General features: G+C 43.0%; 1 protein-coding gene and 1 pseudogene across 2 annotated transcripts; both read right to left on the bottom strand.

Moving 5' to 3' along the window:
* Window positions 1-5,428: 5,428 nt before the first annotated feature.
* Window positions 5,429-6,596, bottom strand: LOC106579639 (metalloreductase STEAP4-like; annotated as a pseudogene).
* A 495-nt stretch (window positions 6,597-7,091) lies between these two features.
* On the bottom strand, window positions 7,092-16,546 carry LOC106579991 (metalloreductase STEAP4). 2 transcript variants are annotated; one of them, XM_045702313.1, is made up of 11 exons: window positions 16,219-16,545; window positions 15,918-16,135; window positions 15,666-15,773; window positions 15,354-15,424; window positions 15,178-15,265; window positions 11,210-11,488; window positions 11,025-11,119; window positions 10,810-10,920; window positions 10,660-10,702; window positions 9,558-9,722; window positions 7,093-8,306 (listed from the first exon to the last, which is right to left on the bottom strand). In XM_045702313.1, the coding sequence occupies exons 2-11, from the start codon at window positions 16,131-16,133 to the stop codon at window positions 8,043-8,045; spliced, it is 1,440 nt and encodes a 479-aa protein (XP_045558269.1). In that variant the 5' UTR covers window positions 16,134-16,135; window positions 16,219-16,545; the 3' UTR covers window positions 7,093-8,042. The 2 variants fall into 2 exon arrangements, with proteins under 2 accessions (XP_045558272.1, XP_045558269.1); XM_045702316.1 differs by having other exon boundaries at window positions 7,092-8,306; window positions 15,918-16,546.
* Between the last annotated feature and the right edge of the window lie 1,915 nt (window positions 16,547-18,461).

The following is an 18,461-nucleotide window of genomic DNA, read 5'->3' as shown; positions in this document are numbered from 1 at the left end:
ATGCCGTCAGTGCCTACCTCCTCTGTAGGCCATCTTGTCATGGTTGGTAATCAGGCCTACTACTGTCGTATTGTCATCTAACTTGATGATGGTGTTGGAACTGTGTGAGGCTGCGGTGTGTACACAGGGAGTACAGGAGGGGACTGCGGATGCACCCTTGTGGGGACCCAGTGTTGAGGATCAGTTCGTAGGAGGTAATGTTGCATAGCCCATGAGGAAGTCCAGGACCCAGTTGCAGAGGGAGCAGTTCAGTCCATGAGCTTTGTGGTGAGCTTAGAGGGTACTATGTTATTGAAGGCTGAGCTGTAGTCAATGAACAGCATCCTCACATTCCTTTTGTCCAGGTCGGTGAGGGCAGTGTGCAGTGCAATGGCAATTACGCAATTGCCATTGCGTAATTGTCTGGATCTGTCAGGGCAGTAGGTGAATTGGAGAGGGTCGAGGGAGGAGCTGATGTGGTCTTTGACTAGCCTCTCGAAGCACTTCATTATGACAAAAGTGAGTTCTATGGGTTGGTAGTCATTCAGTTTAGTTACTTTCCCTTTCTTGGGCACGGGAATGATAGTGGACATCTTGAAGCTGGTGGTGATAACGGCCTGAGCTAGAGGGAGAGATTGAAAATGTCTGAAAACACAACAGCTAGCTGGGCTGGCAGCCTTGCCAGGGTTGACACACTTGAATGACTTACATACGTCCTCCGTGAAGACCGTAAGCACGTAGCCCTCGTTGTCATCAAGGTCTCTCCTCGGCAGCTCAGAGTCATGCTTGAAGCATGAGAAAAAGGTGTTTAGCTTGTCCGTTGGGGTGGCGTTGGTGTCTGCGACATAACTGGCTTTCTTTTTGTAATCCGTGATCGTTATAAGCCCCTGCCACATACGCCTTGTGTACGACCCGCTGAATTACTTCTCCACTTTGTCCCTTGCCGTATTTATAAGCAGCATATCTCTCCTTCAGTTTCCTGACAAGGCTGCCATCAATCCACGGTTTTTGATTCAGGTAAGTTTTGAAAGACACTATCGGTATCAAATCATCTATGCATTTTTTATGAATCCGGTTAATGAGTCGGCATATTCATTGATGTTATCCCCAGAGGCACCCCGGAACACATTCCAGTCCACGTGATCAAAACAGTCTTGGAGCATGGATTCAGATTTTTATTTTATTATTTTATTGAACCTTTATTTAACTAGGCAAGTCAGTTAAGAAGAAATTCTTATTTACAATGACGGCCTACCAAAAGGCAAAAGGCCTCCTGCGGGGATGGGGGCTGGGATTAAAAATAAATTAAATAAAAATATAGGACAAAACACACATCACGACAAGAGAGACAACACAACACTACATAAAGAGAGACCTAAGTCAACAAAATAGCAGGGCAGCAACACATTACAACACAGCATGGTAGCAACACAACATGGCAGCAGCACAACATGGTAGCAGCACAAAACAGGGTACAAACATTATTGGGCACAGACAACAGCACAAAAGGCAAGAAGGTAGAGACAACAATACATCACGCAAAGCAACAGAAACTGTCAGAAAGAGTGTCCATGATTGGGGTGGCTTTACAATTTTATTTTGTAAAGCTGTTTCTTGCATCAAACAACACAACAGCATTTTCAGTCACCTTCTTGTCTGAAGGTCAAGTGGATAAAGAGGTTAATGTCAAGCCCTGCATGTTTTTTTTCAAAAGTCTAATGGAATCTAGGTCTACATTGAACACCACACATTGGCTTATACTGTAGGCTGAATGGTAGAACAGCTATTTCCTTGTTAAAATGTTATGGGATGCATTTTCTACATTGTTTTTGATGGAGGACCACTCTGGTAGGCCTACATTATGACCAAATAGCCACAGTAGACTACATGACCACTGTTAAAACTGAAACTTAAAGCAGGTACAGCCTCAGTGTTCACAGTAAACCGGCCCTGGAAGTTGCATAGAATGTTCACAACGTTTAAGTTTGCGCTCAGCAGACCTGAAATTTGCTCAGTTTGAGGGAACATTGATTATGATATGAAGAAAATGTATTTCAGAAGAACAGAATATTTTTTGGCCTACTGTAGACATATGTTATCTGGCTATGCTCCATGCCATAGGCTGTAGGCTTGTTCATTTAGCTGACAATATATGCTTATAAGTCCAATTATTTTATTTTATCAGATTTTATAGAAAGAATATAATTACATTTAGCTGAATAAAATAGAAAGGATATTTTCCCCATTAGCCTACAGAGTGAGTGCCCATATGAAGTGGCTATGTTGAGCGTAAAATTATACTTTTAAACAGGTCCTATATGATAGATTTAGAGTTACTTGGCAACTTTAGTTGTGAATGATACAAACCTTAGAATGTCTTAGAAATCAAAACATATATGGGCTGCATGGTGCAACATAAGCTATTGATGATTTGAGAAAGTAGCAACAAAAACAACTTGCGCTCTGTTCCTTGCCTCAGGTTGCACAGCTGTTCTTTCTTGAAGTGATCATATTGGGCGGAATGCAAATTTCATTGGGTCTAGGGTTTCTGGGATAATGGTGTTGATGTGAGCCATGACCAGCCTTTCAAAGCACTTCATGGCTACAGACATGAGTGCTATGGGTCGGTAGTCATTTAGGCAGGTTACCTTAGTGTTCTTGGGCACAGGGACTATGGTGGTCTGCTTGAAACATGTTGGTATTACAGACTCAGTCAGGGAGAAGTTGAAAATGTCAGTGAAGACACTTGCCAGTTGGTCAGCGCATGCTTAGAGTACACGTCCTAGTAATCCGTCTGGCACTGAGGCCTTGTGAATGTTGACCTGTTTAAAGGTCTTACTCACATCGGCTGCAGAGAGCGTGATCACACAGTCGTCCGGAACAGCTGATGCTTTCATGCATATTTCAGTGTTACTTGCCTCGAAGCGAGCATAAAAGTAATTTAGCTCGTCTGGTAGGCTCGTGTCAATGGGAAGCACTCAGCTGTGTTTCCCTTTGTAGACTGTAATAGTTTTCAAGCCCTGCCACATCCGACGAGCAGTGTAGTACGATTCGATCTTACTCCTGTATTGACGCTTTGCCTTTTTGATGGTTCGTCGGAGGGCATAGTGGGATTTTTTTATAAGCTTCCAGGTTAGAGTCCTCTCCTAGAAAGCGGCAGCTCTACCCATTAGCTCAGTGCGTATGTTACCTGTAATCCATGGCTTCTGGTTGGGGTATGTACGTACAGTCACTATGGGGATGATGTCATCAATGCACTTATTGATGAAGCCAGTGATTGATGTGGTGTACTCCTCAATGCCATCGGAAGAATCCCGGAACATATTCCTGTCTGTGTTAGCAAAACAGTCCTGTAGCTTACAATCTGCTTCATCTGACCACTTTTTTATTGACCGAGTCACTGGTGCTTCCTGCTGTAATTATTTATTGTAAGCAGGAACTTTTGTGTTGTCACTTTTCAATGGTTCATTAGAGATTGCGCATCATTGAAAGTCATTGCTAATACAAAGCTCTTAATTATTAAAGATGTAGTTTAAGTATAACTGACTGGTGTGTGAAGTTTAACTCTCCTCATTTGGTAATGCAGAAATTAGCCACCACAAGACGCTCGGTGTGTGGGTGCAATAATTGAATAACATAGATTTCTACATTTATTTTTGCAACGCTCGCGCACGCAACGCGAGTGGTGTGGTCAGCCTGTTAAAATACCTTGTTTTTGTACAGACGTCACCCTTACCTGAACAGCACCCTCACCAGAGAAGTAGAAATCAAAAAGGAGAGAAACTGGGAATTGCAGTTGAGTGCAGGTAACATAGCTAAGTAAATGGAAGAATACTCTTATTGCAATGTGGATGGCTCTTAAAACAGCATTTGGTTGTGCAAAGTGTAGTTTTTATTGACCGAGTCACTGGTGCTTCCTGCTTTAATTATTTATTGTAAGCAAGAATCAGAAGGATAGAATTATAGTCAGATTTTCATAATGGAGGGCGTCCCCGGTCACTAGGAGCGCCGCCTCTGGATGAGCGTTTCCTATTTGCTTATGGCGGTAAACAGCTCATTGAGTGTTGTCTTAGTGCCAGCATCGGTCTGTAGTGGTAAATAGACAGCTACGAAAAATACAGATGAAAACACTCTAGGTAGATAGTGTGGTCTACAGCTTATCATGAGATACTCTACCTCAGGCGAGCAAAACCTCGAGACTTCCTTAGATGATCCTTAGATGCACCAGCTGTTGTTTACAAATATACATAGACCGTCACCCCTTGTCTTACCAGATGCTGCTGTTCTATCCTGCCGATACAGTGTAGATCTTTGACATTATGGGGTATTGTGTGTAGGCCAGTGAGAGAAAACAAATGTAATCAATTTTAAATTCAGGCTGTAACTCAACAAAATAGAGAAAAAGGAATGGGTTTTGAATACTTTCTGAAGGCAGTGTATATAAACTATTTATATAAAAGTATGTGGACACCCCTTCGAATTAGTGGATTTGGCTATTTCAGCCACACCCGTTGCTGACAGGCGTATAAAATCAGCACACAGTCACGCAATCTCCTTAGACAAACATTGATGGTAGAATGGCCTTACTGAAGAGCTCAGTGACTTCAGCTCTTTCCAAGAAGTCAGTTCATCAAATTTCTGCCCAGCTAGAGCTGCCCCGGTCAACTGTAAGCGCTGTTATTGTGAAATGGAAATGTCTAGGAGTAACAATGGCACAGCCGTGACGTGGTAGGCCACACAAGCTTACAGAACGGGACGGCTGAATGCTGAAGTGCGTAGTGCGTAAAAATCATCTATCCTCAGTTGCAACACTCACAGAGTTTCAAACTGCCTCTGGAAGCACCAAACTGCTTCTGCAAGCAACATCAGCACAAGAACTGTTCGTCGGAAGCTTTATAAAATGGGTTTCCATGGCCAAGCAGCCGCACACCAGCCTTACATCACTGTTTTTCACGGTTCGGGATAGGCACCTTTGTTCCAGTGAAGGGAAATCTTAACGCTGGAATCTTGACATTCCAACTTTGTGGCCTTTTCCTGTTTCAGCATGACAATGCCCCTTTGCACAAAGCAAGCTCCATACAGAAATGGTTTGTCAATATCAGTGTGGAAGACCTTGACTGGCCTGCACAGAGCCCTGATCTGAACCCCATTGAACACCTTTGGGGGGAGTTGGAACACTGACAGCGAGCCAGACCTAATTGGCCAACATCAGTGCCCGACCTCGCTAATGCTCTTGTGGCTGAATGGAAGCAAGTCCCCGCAACAATGTTCCATCGTAGTGGAAAGCCTGCCCAGAACTGGGGGCTGTTACAGCAGCAAAGGGGGTACCAACTCCATATTAATGCCCATAATTTTAGAATGAGATGTTCGATGAGCAGGTGTCCACAAACCTTTGGTCATGTAGTGTACAATATATAGACTTGAATCTAGTAGCCAATTGTTTTCATGGTCATGGCTTGAACCTTGATGCGTGTACCTGTCTGTTGGCATCTATAGGTCCATTTTGCAGGCTCCAGGCAGACAAGGTGTTGAAGCATTTTAACCACCTCAGCTCCAGGGACCAGACTGTTCATGTACATATAACCAAATTTACATTACATCAATATACAAATCAACATATAAAAACATAAAAAACAAACATATAGCTCTCACATTTGCGGGTACTCTTCATTGGCCTCTGGGTAATAATTCTTCCTCAGGTTGTTACTGAGGTCCACCAACACCTGCAAATCAATAGGGCATCAAATACACTGATTCATATGAGCCAAATACACTGGAATATACATTATATTGGCTAAATACACAAGCATTTCTCTACACTCTCAATAACATCTGCTTATATGTATGTGACCAATAAAAATGTGATTTCAAATACACTGGAACATAGAATATATTGGCTAAATACACTGGGACATACATTATATTCGGCAGCTATACAGTTACATCCTGACAAAACAGACATTCATACATATAGCAGAAGTAATAAAACATATATGCTACCTTTCCCTTTAGCTGATTGGCCAGTGGTACCAGGAAGTCATAGTGTTCTCTCTGGACAGCAATGAAGGTCAGAAGGGTTGACTGAGCAGCTGCAGCATGGCCCAGGACCTGCATATATATTATCAACATATTGATACACACATAAACACACATACAGTATATTCACATGTAGTCCTTCAAACATAAAGAAATATATTGAAATACATTTACAACACAGTAAAAACACATCATCAGATCTATTTTATCATGTACCTGTGCTCCGTGGAGTAGGAGGCTGCTGCTGTGGGGCCGTCAGCTGTCGAACACCACCCTGTACCCCGCCTGCAGCAGACGCAGGCCCAGAGAGCACCCCAGGTCCCCTGTCCCAAACACACACACCCTCTCACACTTAGGTGGGGCAGGCACAGCCTCGCTCATCGGCGACAGGGATACACACTCACTCTTAAATTTGGGCCAGAGGAGAGGTGCTGGGTCCTGGCTAAAGACCTCTTGGACCTGGCCCTCATCGCCGATTTCCACCGCCGACACCTCGGTCAGCCAGGTATGCACTCAGGTAGGACGCCAGAGGGCGTCCCTGGGGGGTGCTGTCACGCCCTAATCTGTTTCACCTGTTCCTGTGATTGTCTCCATCCCCCCCCTCCAGGTGTTGCTTATTTTCCGCAGTGTATTTATCCCTGTGTTTCTTGTCTCTCTGTGCCAGTTTGTCTTGTATGTTTAGTCAAGTCAACCAGTTTGTATTTCCAGTTCTCCTTTTTCTAGTCCTCCTGGTTTTGACCCTTGCCTGTTTCTGGACTCTGTACCCGCCTGCCTGACTATTCTACCTGCCTTGACCACGAGCCTGTCTGCCACTCTTGCCTACCCCCTTGGATTATTAGACATTGTAAGACTCCAACCATCTGTCTCCTGTGTCTGCACCGGGGTCTCACCTTAATACTAACAAAACACATTCATAAAAAGAGCATACGAAGTACATACAACAAAAGGGAGATGAGGCTAAGACAACAGAAGGAAACAAACAAATCGACAGAACATTTACAATATGGAAACTTTTTTTGAGCAATAACAAATTAAAAGGTACATTTAAACAGTATGATCCATTTTAAATAGCCTGCATTATTCACCTGTGCAGTTTTAGTTTCCTCATGAACCAGGTTTCCATCCAACCTTTTTATGCGCGTGAACTGTCAGGAAAAAAATGTCATGACAGGCCTGATGACAACAGCACATTTGTAATTAAACCTTCCAAATATGACAACACGCTAGACAAGGTGGGATCTTTTTTTGAGTCTCAAATTATGCAAGAAATGACGGTAGAAACGCCTTTATGCGCAAATATTGATATGTTTATTATGTCGAAGTAAACATGGAGTCACACAATGACAGTGTGTGTGTGTGTGTGTGTGCTCCTCCCACACATGGGAAAGCATGCAGTTTGTCTACAGATTAAATAAGTTATGACGAACTTCACAGGGTGGTGAAAGTGCACGGTGATGAACTCGACGCAGTCTGTTTTCTGGAGGAATTGACAACACTCTGCCCTAGAGAGCATCACACTGAGTATTTGTGTTTGATTTGCCCCTGGAGAAGTAGCAGACAGACACAAAATATAAATTCAAAAACTTGGATACGTCTCAAACCTGTTTCATCTGGGGATAACTATACAGTCAGTCAAAGAGAGGATCTGTTTCATCTGGGGATAACTATACAGTCAGTCAAAGAGAGGATCTGTTTCATCTGGGGATAACTATACAGTCAGTCAAAGAGAGGATATACAGTAAGAGAATATGAGAGCGAAAGAGCTTACACCATTCTATTTACATAAGAGAACTAGTGTCTTCGTGCGGTTGAAAAAATATCCATTAAAATGCAACAATTTTTAGAGTGTAATACAAAAAGAAATACAACTGCATATCAATTAGATTATATTAGTTTTTGATCCCGGAAACATGGCAAACGATTGAATGGTAGCCAACCTCTGAGGGTGAAATAGCCAGAACAAAAATGAGTTCATGCCTCAAAGACAAGGCTATCACACTGAGGGTGTTATTTTGTGTGTGTGTCCTCTAAGGTATCAGTGGTTGGCTGTCTTTAGGGTTCCTCTGATCTGCCCCCCTCTCCCATCCCTGGCGTATGCGGGTGATGGTTCGGTCCACACAGGGGGTGATGAGCAGCAGCTTGAGCAGCAGCACCACAGAGGGAAGCACCAGACACAGCATGTAGCCTGGTGGGGTGTACCACTTGTAGATGGAGGAACTCAGGAATCGGTTCCAGCCATACAGGTAGGTGTGAGCCGTACACAACAGCAGAGTCAGGTGACCCAACTTGGACTGGTGGGGGAGAAAAGAACACACAAACACATGAACCACACACACACGCCAGGCACATGCACAGATAGAGGTCTAAGGGAGCTTGAGCACCTGCCCTTTTGCCATCCTATGAGAAAATTAACTTTGTTTGAATTTGTCTAGTTTCTCTATTGCTATTCAAATTAATTGCCCATCAAACTAGCTAATTATTTAGGAAAATTGCGCAGAGATGGAGAGAAACATTTTGTGTATTTAAAAAAAGGATCACCAGTCAGACCGCTCAAGAGGTATGCTTAGATACACAGAGAAATAAACTAAATTAAGTATAATGATTATGGTTCTAGATTACAGGAAACATATGTTTCAGATGTTTGAAAAATGCCAAATTCTCCAACTTCAGGCCACCAGTCCGGACCATCACCAAGCCATCCTCAGACACTGTAATTTTGCCCCCTCAAATTTTGGGGGTGGATGACGCCCCTGCACATACATCTCTAGGTGAATTCTCCTGGCCTGTTCTAATATATTCTTCCTATATTATATCTGATGAATAACTTAACGTTTAAATCACTGCACCAATTTGTGGGGAATGAATCAATTAGAGAATGAGCCAGAGTTTCTACTGACCCAGTTGCATTTATGAATGAGTGTGTGTGTTCCCTGTAGTGATGGAAACACAGTTTATTATCCCCAGCGCATAACCTCTGGCTTGTCTGCTGAAAATCAGATTACTTTCCTAGAGTACAGTTGCATTATGGCCTGGATGTTGGCTCTGCACCCCGCATGAATACGTCAATATTGGAAACACTGAAGGAGATAAGTGTACAAATTAGGGCAGGTAATTGCCAGGGACCTCACAATACGATATTATCACGATACTTAGGTGCGATGCGATATGTATTGCAATTCTCACGATTCTATGTGTATCATGATTCGATACTTTGATTTGATGTTCCAAACATATTGTTCACTATATGTCTGCTGCAGAGAGATGAGAGCGAGCATGAGAAAATGTTTTATCAGTCATGGAAACAAAAGTGCTGAAAACATTGACTCACTATTTAAAAAGAAGATGAGAACAAGCTAAAAGATGAAAAATCCAAATTGATACTTGGAGTCAAAGTATGAATATAACATCGTCCAAAATAATATTGCGTTACGTAACTGTATCGATTTTTTTCCCCGCATAGCTAGTAAAAATGGGCAGAAAATTTGTGCCTAGCAAGTGAGTCTGGCCTAAGCATTCAGTGTGACAGGTCCTGCTGATCCCACCTGTATGAAGCTGAACTCCCTCCAGCTAAGAACGTTACTGATGGAGGGAAGAGATGTGATTCCCAATAGGACGTACAGGCCAAATCCCAGAATTCCCAGGGACAAGTAGGAGTCACCACGCCAGGCCGTTGTGGTATCAAACGTTGTGGTCCTGTTCTCTCTGATCTGAGAGAGAGAGAAAGAGAGAGAGAGAGAGAGAGAGAGAGAGAGAGAAAGAGAGTGAGAGAAGAGAAAGAGTGAGAGAATGAGGGAGCGTGAGAGCAAGAGAGAGGCGTAATCCAGTATAATCAAAACCAGTGCTTGAATCCTGCTATATAGGTGTGTGTCCAATGTACAGATGTATGATCTTAATATGACCAGTATTGTGTCACAGCAAAATAATCCTGCAGCAACAGGATTTGAATGTTTTGTCTGTTCACACTTTTCCACTAATGTAATGTTACTTGATTGGTGGTTAGGCTATTAGCGGACCAAAATTAGGCTACATGAAAAGTGCAACGCTGTTAAGACATGCTCCGGAACTTTGGTGACTAAGAAAGTATTTTTTAAACCTCCTGCTTTGGGCTGGATGTCTCAATGTGTAGTTCATATATTCATAATCAATGAGCAAAATTACTTTCTTACCTCAATTAGCCATGAAATACTTAGTATGAAAGCGACTGTTTTCTTGGAGCTGTGCCATGCCATTTTCCCTACATTTCCCCATATGGGCCAGCCTCCTAGCAATTGGAGTTCTAGCCAAAGAGCTTTAGCCCCTCACATTTGAGTGACAGCTAGCAAGAGGCCTGCCCAGCATTATCCAATGAGGTTGCATGGCGGGCCCAACGGCTCAGTGCCCAGAGCAGAGAGAGTGAGAGGAGAGCCAAACCGTGGTGCACATATATGACCACTTTTGACTGAGTGCTACTTTCAGAACTACTGGCTAAAAAGTATACAAAAGTTCAGGACAATCTATTTAATTAATGTAACCAGCGCAGGAACATTTTCAGCGACAACAGAGTGGTTAAATTAAGATCTTACATCTGTACACAATTTTGTCTATTCAATGTTCACTGTTTTGAAAGTGTTTAATTTGGCCTTACAGCTAGTTAGGTGTTCTTACCAGAGAGACAGTATGTTCAGTGACCCAGAACATCAGATAGTACCTGAGAACAAAATCAATACTTTCTTCACTAAAAACTAAAGGAAGATACGTGTGTGTGTGTGTGTGTGTGTGTGCGTGCTTGTGCATTTGAGTGTGTGCTCCACTGACCGTATGGGTAAGATCAGTGTATAGAGCACGTGCAGAAAGGCGAACCCCAGCGACAGTAGACCCAGCTGTTTCCTGCACAGCATCCAGCTATCCAGCCAATTAGGGAAGCGCCTGATGTTAAACATACATATACACTTATAATCAACATAAATACATATGCAACATCGTGTGAACATACATGCATGCAAACACACACATACACACAGAGATCTGACCTGTACTTGGTGCCTCTGTAAAGCTGCAAGAAGGAAGCCAGGACACCAGGCAGGTAACAGAGAGACAGCATGATCAGAGACACGATGGGACACACCTGGAGAGAACACGAACACACCTTGAACAGCTGACAACACACATAGAAACAAACAGAACACAAACACTCAGAGGGACTGTGGGCCAGTACCTGGTTGGCCAGTGAGACCATGATTCTGAAGGAGATGTCTTCACCCTGGGTGACGTATGCATACATGATGTCTCTGATTAGCAGGTAGAAGAAGAAGGCAGCGCTGAGGCCGATGGCGATGCGCAGGGGGAGCCTCCACTGGGGGAACAGCTGCAGGGGGAAGTCCTCCAGCTCCCGGGCCACTGAGAGAGATCCCTGGTCCAGGGCACTGAGTCCCAGCTTGGTGGCTACCGCCATCACCACCTGCTTGGCCTCCACACTGTCTCCGCAGATATACACCTGACATATATTTATGCACATACAGTGGGGTCCTGAAATTATTTACAATATACAATACATAGTCAATCATTCAAATACTGAGCTATATTGTATGCTCCAAAAAATTGGGGAAATTGTAATATTTTGTACTAATACAATTCCTGAGAGAAAGATATTTTGTTTAACAAGTAATAAAAAAAATCTCAAAAGGGTAGGGGTCAAAATTATTGACACCCCTGTTTTCAATACCATTCAATAGCTCACTTTGCGAGGATAACAACACTGAGCCTTTTCTGAAATGATAGAAAAATGCAAATGCCTGGAGTTTGATAAACACCATTGGTACTTGGATTAAGACAAGTACAAGGTGCTTTTGTCAAATGACATGACATGACAATAGAGCTCCTTGGTCAAGCATGCCAGTTGTGGATTTGGCATTGAAAACAGAAGCATATGCAGAAAAGTAGTTACATTTATATTTTAGTCATTTAGCAGACACTCTTATCCAGAGTGACTTACAGGAGCAATTGGGGTTAAGTGCCTTGCTCAAGGGAACATCAACAGATTTTTCACCTAGACGGCTTGGGGATTCAAACCAGCAACCTCTCTGTTGCTGGCCTAATGCTCTTAACTACTAGGCTACCTGCCACCCCATACTTACTGTTAAATATGGTGGATCTTTGATGTTATGGGGCTATTTTGCTTCCATTCGTCCTGGGGCCCTTTGTCCTAAGGTCAACTGCATAATTAACTTTACCCAGTACCTTGACATTTTAACAAAAAACCTGGTTGCCTCTGCCAGGATGTCGGAACTTGCCATCAAGTGGATCTTCCAGTAAGACAATAACCCCAAACACAAATAAAAATCCACAAAGATATGGTTAATTGGACAAAAATAATTACTCCAAATGTGTTCTCCAACTCATAAAACATGTGAGAAAAAGGCTCATTTTCATTATCCTCACAAGGGGAAGGTGCTAGAGTATTGAAAACAAGGGTGCCAATAAAAAAAATATTATTACTTTCTCTGAGCAATTGTATTAGTATAAAATAATATAATTTCCCCAGAAAATGTGCATTGAATATAACTTATTTTCAAGTCTTTTTTGCTAATTTCTTTGCTCAAGGGTCCCAATAAATTTTTGACCTGATGGTATTTGGACAAATTCAACTAACTGTTGTAATTTATATTTGGCAGCCAACAAATATCATTTTTTTGTTTATTTTCAAATAACTCAAATATTATTTGGTTTTCTAAGAGCTGAATTTGAATATTAAAGAAAAGTATTGCCTTTGAAAACTATATATTCAACTACCCAAAGTATTTGAAAAGTTGGTATTTTCAAATAAAATACAAAATAAAATAAAAGTTCCCAGGTCTGGTGTGTGTGTGTCCCCCCATGTGTGTGTGTGTGTGTGTGCATGCTTCTATATGCTTCTCTTTACAGAGGATGCACAATACAGGTTTCTAGCTCCAGAATGAAGATGTTCTTAATTAACACAGAGGAGAAAGTAAAATCAATATACTGACAGTCAAAATGGACAGTGCCTTCAAAAAGTATTCACACCCCTTGACTTTCTCCCCATTTTGTTGTGTTACAACCTGCATTTGTCATCGATTAAATTGAAATTCTGTGTCACTGGCCTACACACAATACCTCATAATGTCAAAGTGGAATTATGTTTTTAGAAATGTTTAAAAATGTATACAGTCTCACCGTCAACAGTGAAGAGGTGACTCCGGAATGCTGGCCTTCTAGGCAGAGTTGCAAACAAAAAGCCATCGCTCAGACAGGCCAATAAAAAGAAAAGATTAAGATGGGCAAAAGAACACAGACACTGGACAGAGGAACTCTGCCTAGAAGGCCAGCATCCCGGAGTCACTTCTTCACTGTTGATTTTGAGACTGGTGTTTTGCGGGTACTATTTAATGAAGCTGCCAGTTGAGGACTTGTGAGGCGTCTGTTTCTCAAACTAGACACTCTAATGTACTTGTCCTCTGGCTCAGTTGTGCACTGGGGCCTCCCACTCCTCTTTCTATTCTGATTAGAGCCAGTTTGCACTGTTCTGTTAAGGGAGTAGTACACCGCGTTGTACGAGATCTTCAGTTTCTTGGCAATTTCTCATATGGAATAGCCTTCATTTCTCAGAACAAGAATAGACTGGCCATTTTGAGCCTATAATCGAACCCACAAATGCTGATGCTCCAGATACTCAACTAGTCTAAAGAAGGCCAGTTTCAATGCTTCTTTAATCAGCACAACAGTTTTCAGCTGTGCTAACATAATTGCAAAAGGGTTTTCTAATGATCAATTAGCCTTTTAAAATGATAAACTTGGATTAGCTAACACAACGTTTCATTGGAACACAGGAGTGATGGTTGCTGATAATGGGCCTCTGTACGCCTATGTAGATATTCCCCAAAAAAGCTGCCGTTTCCAGCTACAATAGTCATTTACAATATTAACAATGTCTACACTGTATTTATGGGCATTTCAACCACACCCGTTACTGACAGGTCTATAAAAACGAGCACACAGCCATGCAATCTCCAAAGACAAACAGTAGCAGTAGAATGACCTTACTGAAGAGCTCAGTGACTGTCAACATGACACCGTCATAGCATGTCACCTTTCCAACAAGTCAGTTCGTCACATTTCTGACCAGCCAGAGCTGCCCCAGTCAACTTTAAGTACTGTTATTGTGAAGTGGAAACATCTAGGAGCAACAACGGCTCAGCCACGAAGTGGTAGGCCACACAAGCTCACAAAATGGGACCACTGACTGCTGAAGCGTTTAACGCGTAAAAACCATCTGTCCTCGGTTGCAACACTCATAACCGAGTTCCAAACTGCCTCTTGAAGCAACGTCAGCACAAGAGCTGTTCATCAGGAGCTTCATGAAATGGGTTTCCATGGTCGAGCAGCCGCACACAAGCCTAATATCACCATAAGCAATGCCAAAGCGTTGGCTGGAGTGATGTAAATCTCGCCGCCATTGGACTCTAGAGCAGTGGAAACACGTTCTCTGGAGTGATGAATCACGTTTTACCTTCTGGCTGTCCGACGGACAAATGTGGCTTTGGCGGATGCCAGGAGTATGCTACCTGCCCCAATGTATAGTGACCAACTGAAAAGTTTGGTGGACGAGGAATAATGGTCTGGGGATGTTTTTCATGGTTCGGGCTAACACTGCAGCATACAATGACATTCTAGACGATTATGTGCTTCCAACATTATGGCAACAGTTTGGGGAAGGTCCTTTCCTGTTTCAGCATGACAATGCCCCTGTGCACAAAATGAGGTCCATACAGAAATGGTTTGTCGAGATCGGCGTGGAAGAACTTGACTGGCCTGCACAGAGCCCTAACCTCAACCCCATGGAACACCTTTGGGATAATTTGGAACGCCGACTGCAAGCCAGGCCTAATCGCCCAACATCAGTGCTCGACCTCACTAATGCTCTTGTGGCTGATGGAAGTAAGTCCCCGCAGCAATGTTTCAACATCTAGTGGAAAGCCTGCCCAGAGGAGTGGAGGCTGTTACAGCAGCAAAGGGGGGACCAACTCCATATTAATGCCCATCATTTTAGAATGAGATCTTCGATGAGCAGGTGTCCACAAACCTTTGGTCATGTAGTGTAGAGTATGTAGACTTGAATCTAGTAGCCAATTGTTTTCATGGGCATGGCTTGAACCTCAGTGTGTGTACCTGTCTGTTGGCATCTATAGGTCCATTCTGCAGGCTCCAGGCAGACAGGGTGTTGAAGCCTTTAACCACCTCAGCTCCAGGGACCAGACTGTTCATGTACATATAACCACATTTACATTACATCAACATACACATCAACATATAAAAACATTCCAAATGTACTATATAGCTCTCACCTTTGCAGGTATTCTGCGTTGGCCTCTGGGTACTGATTCTTCCTCAAGTTGTTACTGACATCCACCAACACCTGCAATTCAACATGGCATCAAATACACTGATTCATACAATCTATTGGCCAAATACACTGGAATATACATTCTATTGGATAAATACACTGGGACAAAGATTATATTGGCTAAATGCGCTGGGACACGGAATATATTGGCTAAATACGCTGGGACATACATTATGTTAGCCAAATATACAGTTACATGCCGACAAAACAGATATTCATACATATAGCAGAAGTCATAAAACATATATGCTACCTTCCCCTTTAGCTGATTGGCCAGTGGTACCAGGAAGTCATAGTGTTCTCTCTGGACAGCGATGAAGATCAGAAGGGCTGACTGGGCAGCTGCAGCATGGCCCAGGACCTGCATATATATTATCAACATATTGATACACACATAAACACACATACAGTATATTCACATGTAGTCCTTCAAACATAAAGAAATATATTGAAATACATTTACAACACAGTAAAAACACATCATCAGATCTATTTTATCATGTACCTGTGCTCCATGGAGTAGGAGGCTGCTGCGGGGCCGTCGGCTGCCGAACACCACCCTGTACCCCGCCTGCAGCAGACGCAGGCCCAGAGAGAGCCCCAGGTCCCCTGTCCCAAACACACACACCCTCTCACACTCAGGTGGGGCAGGGACAGCCTCCCTCATCGGAGACAGGGATACACACTCACTCTTCTCCTCACTCCTCTCCTGATCCGTCATGCCTGAACAGGGACAGGCAAAGATCACCTCGAGTCGTAGACTGAATCAACAGAAAGTGTCAAAAAGACCTAAGAGTTTAAAATACCTTCCTGAAGTTGCAATCACAGAAAAAGTACATCCACATAAATGTAGCTCTCAGGATGAACGTCCCTTTCACTTCGCTAAGTTCTTCAGCAGACACCTCCTCTAGACGGAGTTACAGTCTAGATAGAACACTGTCAATCAATGCTAGGACAGCTTACTGTAGTTGAACTACTACAATGAAATGTTCTCTTTATTACATGTCCCAAAACTATAGTCTTCAGAGTTGGAGCAGCTCCTCTGAATTATCCTGATTAAAGTCCTAACTGACTGACTGAGACACTACAGACTGAGTCTCTATTTGTATCTGGGCTCCTGGTGTGAGGAGGGAAGGAATTAGTCTCTCTGCCAAGCTGGAAACTTTGTTGGAAGAGGAGCAGTGTGTTTTTGCTTGTGCATTTCCTTATGTGTGTGTGTGTGTGTGTGCAGGAAAACCCATGGTACTCACTCTATAGTGTCTCTGAGGAGAGGCCAGTGGTTTCTGGGAAGCAGGGAGGTTAGATAATAGTGGAATACCAGACCTGGAGATCACGTTGAGGACACGGTGATCTTTCTGGGATTAGGCAACTACAAGTCACATGCGCGCACACACACGCACACACGAAGTCTGTGCTCTATCATAAAGAAATATCAAAATGAAATACATTTTTAAAGTAGTATGTATTTTGCTACAAGAGTTACTAAATGGCATACAGGTGCTTTCACAGTTCATGACAATAACACAACATCAGATACACTTTGGTTTGTTGTAATCCTATCGTTTTCATAAACTGCCTTACCTCAGATAGCTTTTAGCTCAACATTATATTGTGTGCAACAATAAGCTTGTAACTCCACAAAGCACAGAATGTCAGAAGAAATTAGTCACATCCCCATGAACAGTGTTTCCCAAATACAGCGTTGGTGACCTTGAGTTCAAATGTGGCTTGAAACACTGGTTTCGTCACAGCAAGAGCAATCTAAATGCTTGGGGTGGGTCAGAGCACAAAATAATTAGTGAACCCAAGCTTTAGACTGGGCCTAGTTTAAAGTCACCCCACCCCCTAGCTCATCCTATACAACTACTGCTTTACACATGTTTCCTATTCATTTACTGTCTATATACACCATTATATAGACATACACTGAGTGTACAAAACATTAGGAACACCTTCTGCTCTCAGAACAGCCTCAGTTTGTCGTGGCATGGACTCTACAAGGTGTCGAAAGCATTCCATAAGGATGCTGGCCCAAGTTAAATCCAATGCTTCCCACAGTTGTGTCAAGTTTGCTTAAATCTTTCGTCTTGCCCATTCACCCACACACAATCCATGTCTCAATTGTCTCAAGGCTTAGAAATCCTTCTTTAACCTGTCTCTTCCCCTTCATCTACACTGATTAAAGTGGATTTAACAGATGACATCAATAAGGGATCACAGCTTTCACCTGGTCAGTCTATGTCTTTCTGTTTTGTACACTCAGCGGATGTACTTTTTCTATATACACTGCTCAAAAAAATAAAGGGAACACTTTAACAACACTTCATAGATCTGAATGAAAGAAATAACCTTATTAAATACTTTTTTCTTTACATAGTTGAATGTGCTGACAACAAAATCACACAAAAATAATCAATGGAAATCCAATTTATCAACCCATGGAGGTCTGGATTTGGAGTCACACTCAAAATTAAAGTGGAAAACCACACTACAGGCTGATCCAACTTTGATGTAATGTCCTTAAAACAAGTCAAAATGAGGCTCAGTAGTGTGTGTGGCCTCCACGTGCCTGTATGAACTCCCTACAATGCCTAGGCATGCTCCTGATGAGGTGGCGGATGGTCTCCTGAGGGATCTCCTCCCAGACCTGGGCTAAAGCATCCGCCAACTCCTGGACAGTCTGTGGTGCAACGTGGCGTTGGTGGATGGAGCGAGACATGATGTCCCAGATGTGCTCAATTGGATTCAGGTCTGGGGAACGGGCGGGCCAGTCCATAGCATCAATGCCTTCCTCTTGCAGGAATTGCTGACACACTCCAGCCACATGAGGTCTAGCATTGTCTTGCATTAGGAGGAACCCAGGGCCAACTGCACCAGCATATGGTCTCACAAGGGGTCTAAGGATCTCATCTCGGTACCTAATGGCAGTCAGGCTACCTCTGGCGAGCACATGGAGGGCTGTGCAGCCCCCCAAAGAAATGCCAACCCACACCATGACTGACTCACCGCCAAACCGGTCATGCTGGAGGATGTTGCAGGCAGCAGAACG

The sequence above is a fragment of the Salmo salar genome, chromosome ssa02, assembly GCF_905237065.1.
Source record: "Salmo salar chromosome ssa02, Ssal_v3.1, whole genome shotgun sequence".
In the NCBI taxonomy this organism is placed as follows: domain Eukaryota; kingdom Metazoa; phylum Chordata; class Actinopteri; order Salmoniformes; family Salmonidae; genus Salmo; species Salmo salar.
The sequence above is the reverse complement of the archived record's forward strand: the minus strand, read 5'-3'. Positions and strand labels throughout refer to the sequence as shown.

What these genes read in the sequence shown, in the direction of transcription:
- LOC106579991 (XM_045702316.1), bottom strand. Translation starts at nt 16,133, where the DNA reads ATGACGGATCAGGAGAGGAGTGAGGAGAAGAGTGAGTGTGTATCCCTG. An exon ending in TACAGAGGCACCAAGTACAG is followed by an intron (nt 10,921 to 11,024) that starts GTCAGATCTCTG and finishes GTTTAACATCAG; the next exon opens with GCGCTTCCCTAATTGGCTGG. An exon ending in CTGAACATACTGTCTCTCTG is followed by an intron (nt 9,723 to 10,659) that starts GTAAGAACACCT and finishes TCTCTCTCTCAG; the next exon opens with ATCAGAGAGAACAGGACCAC.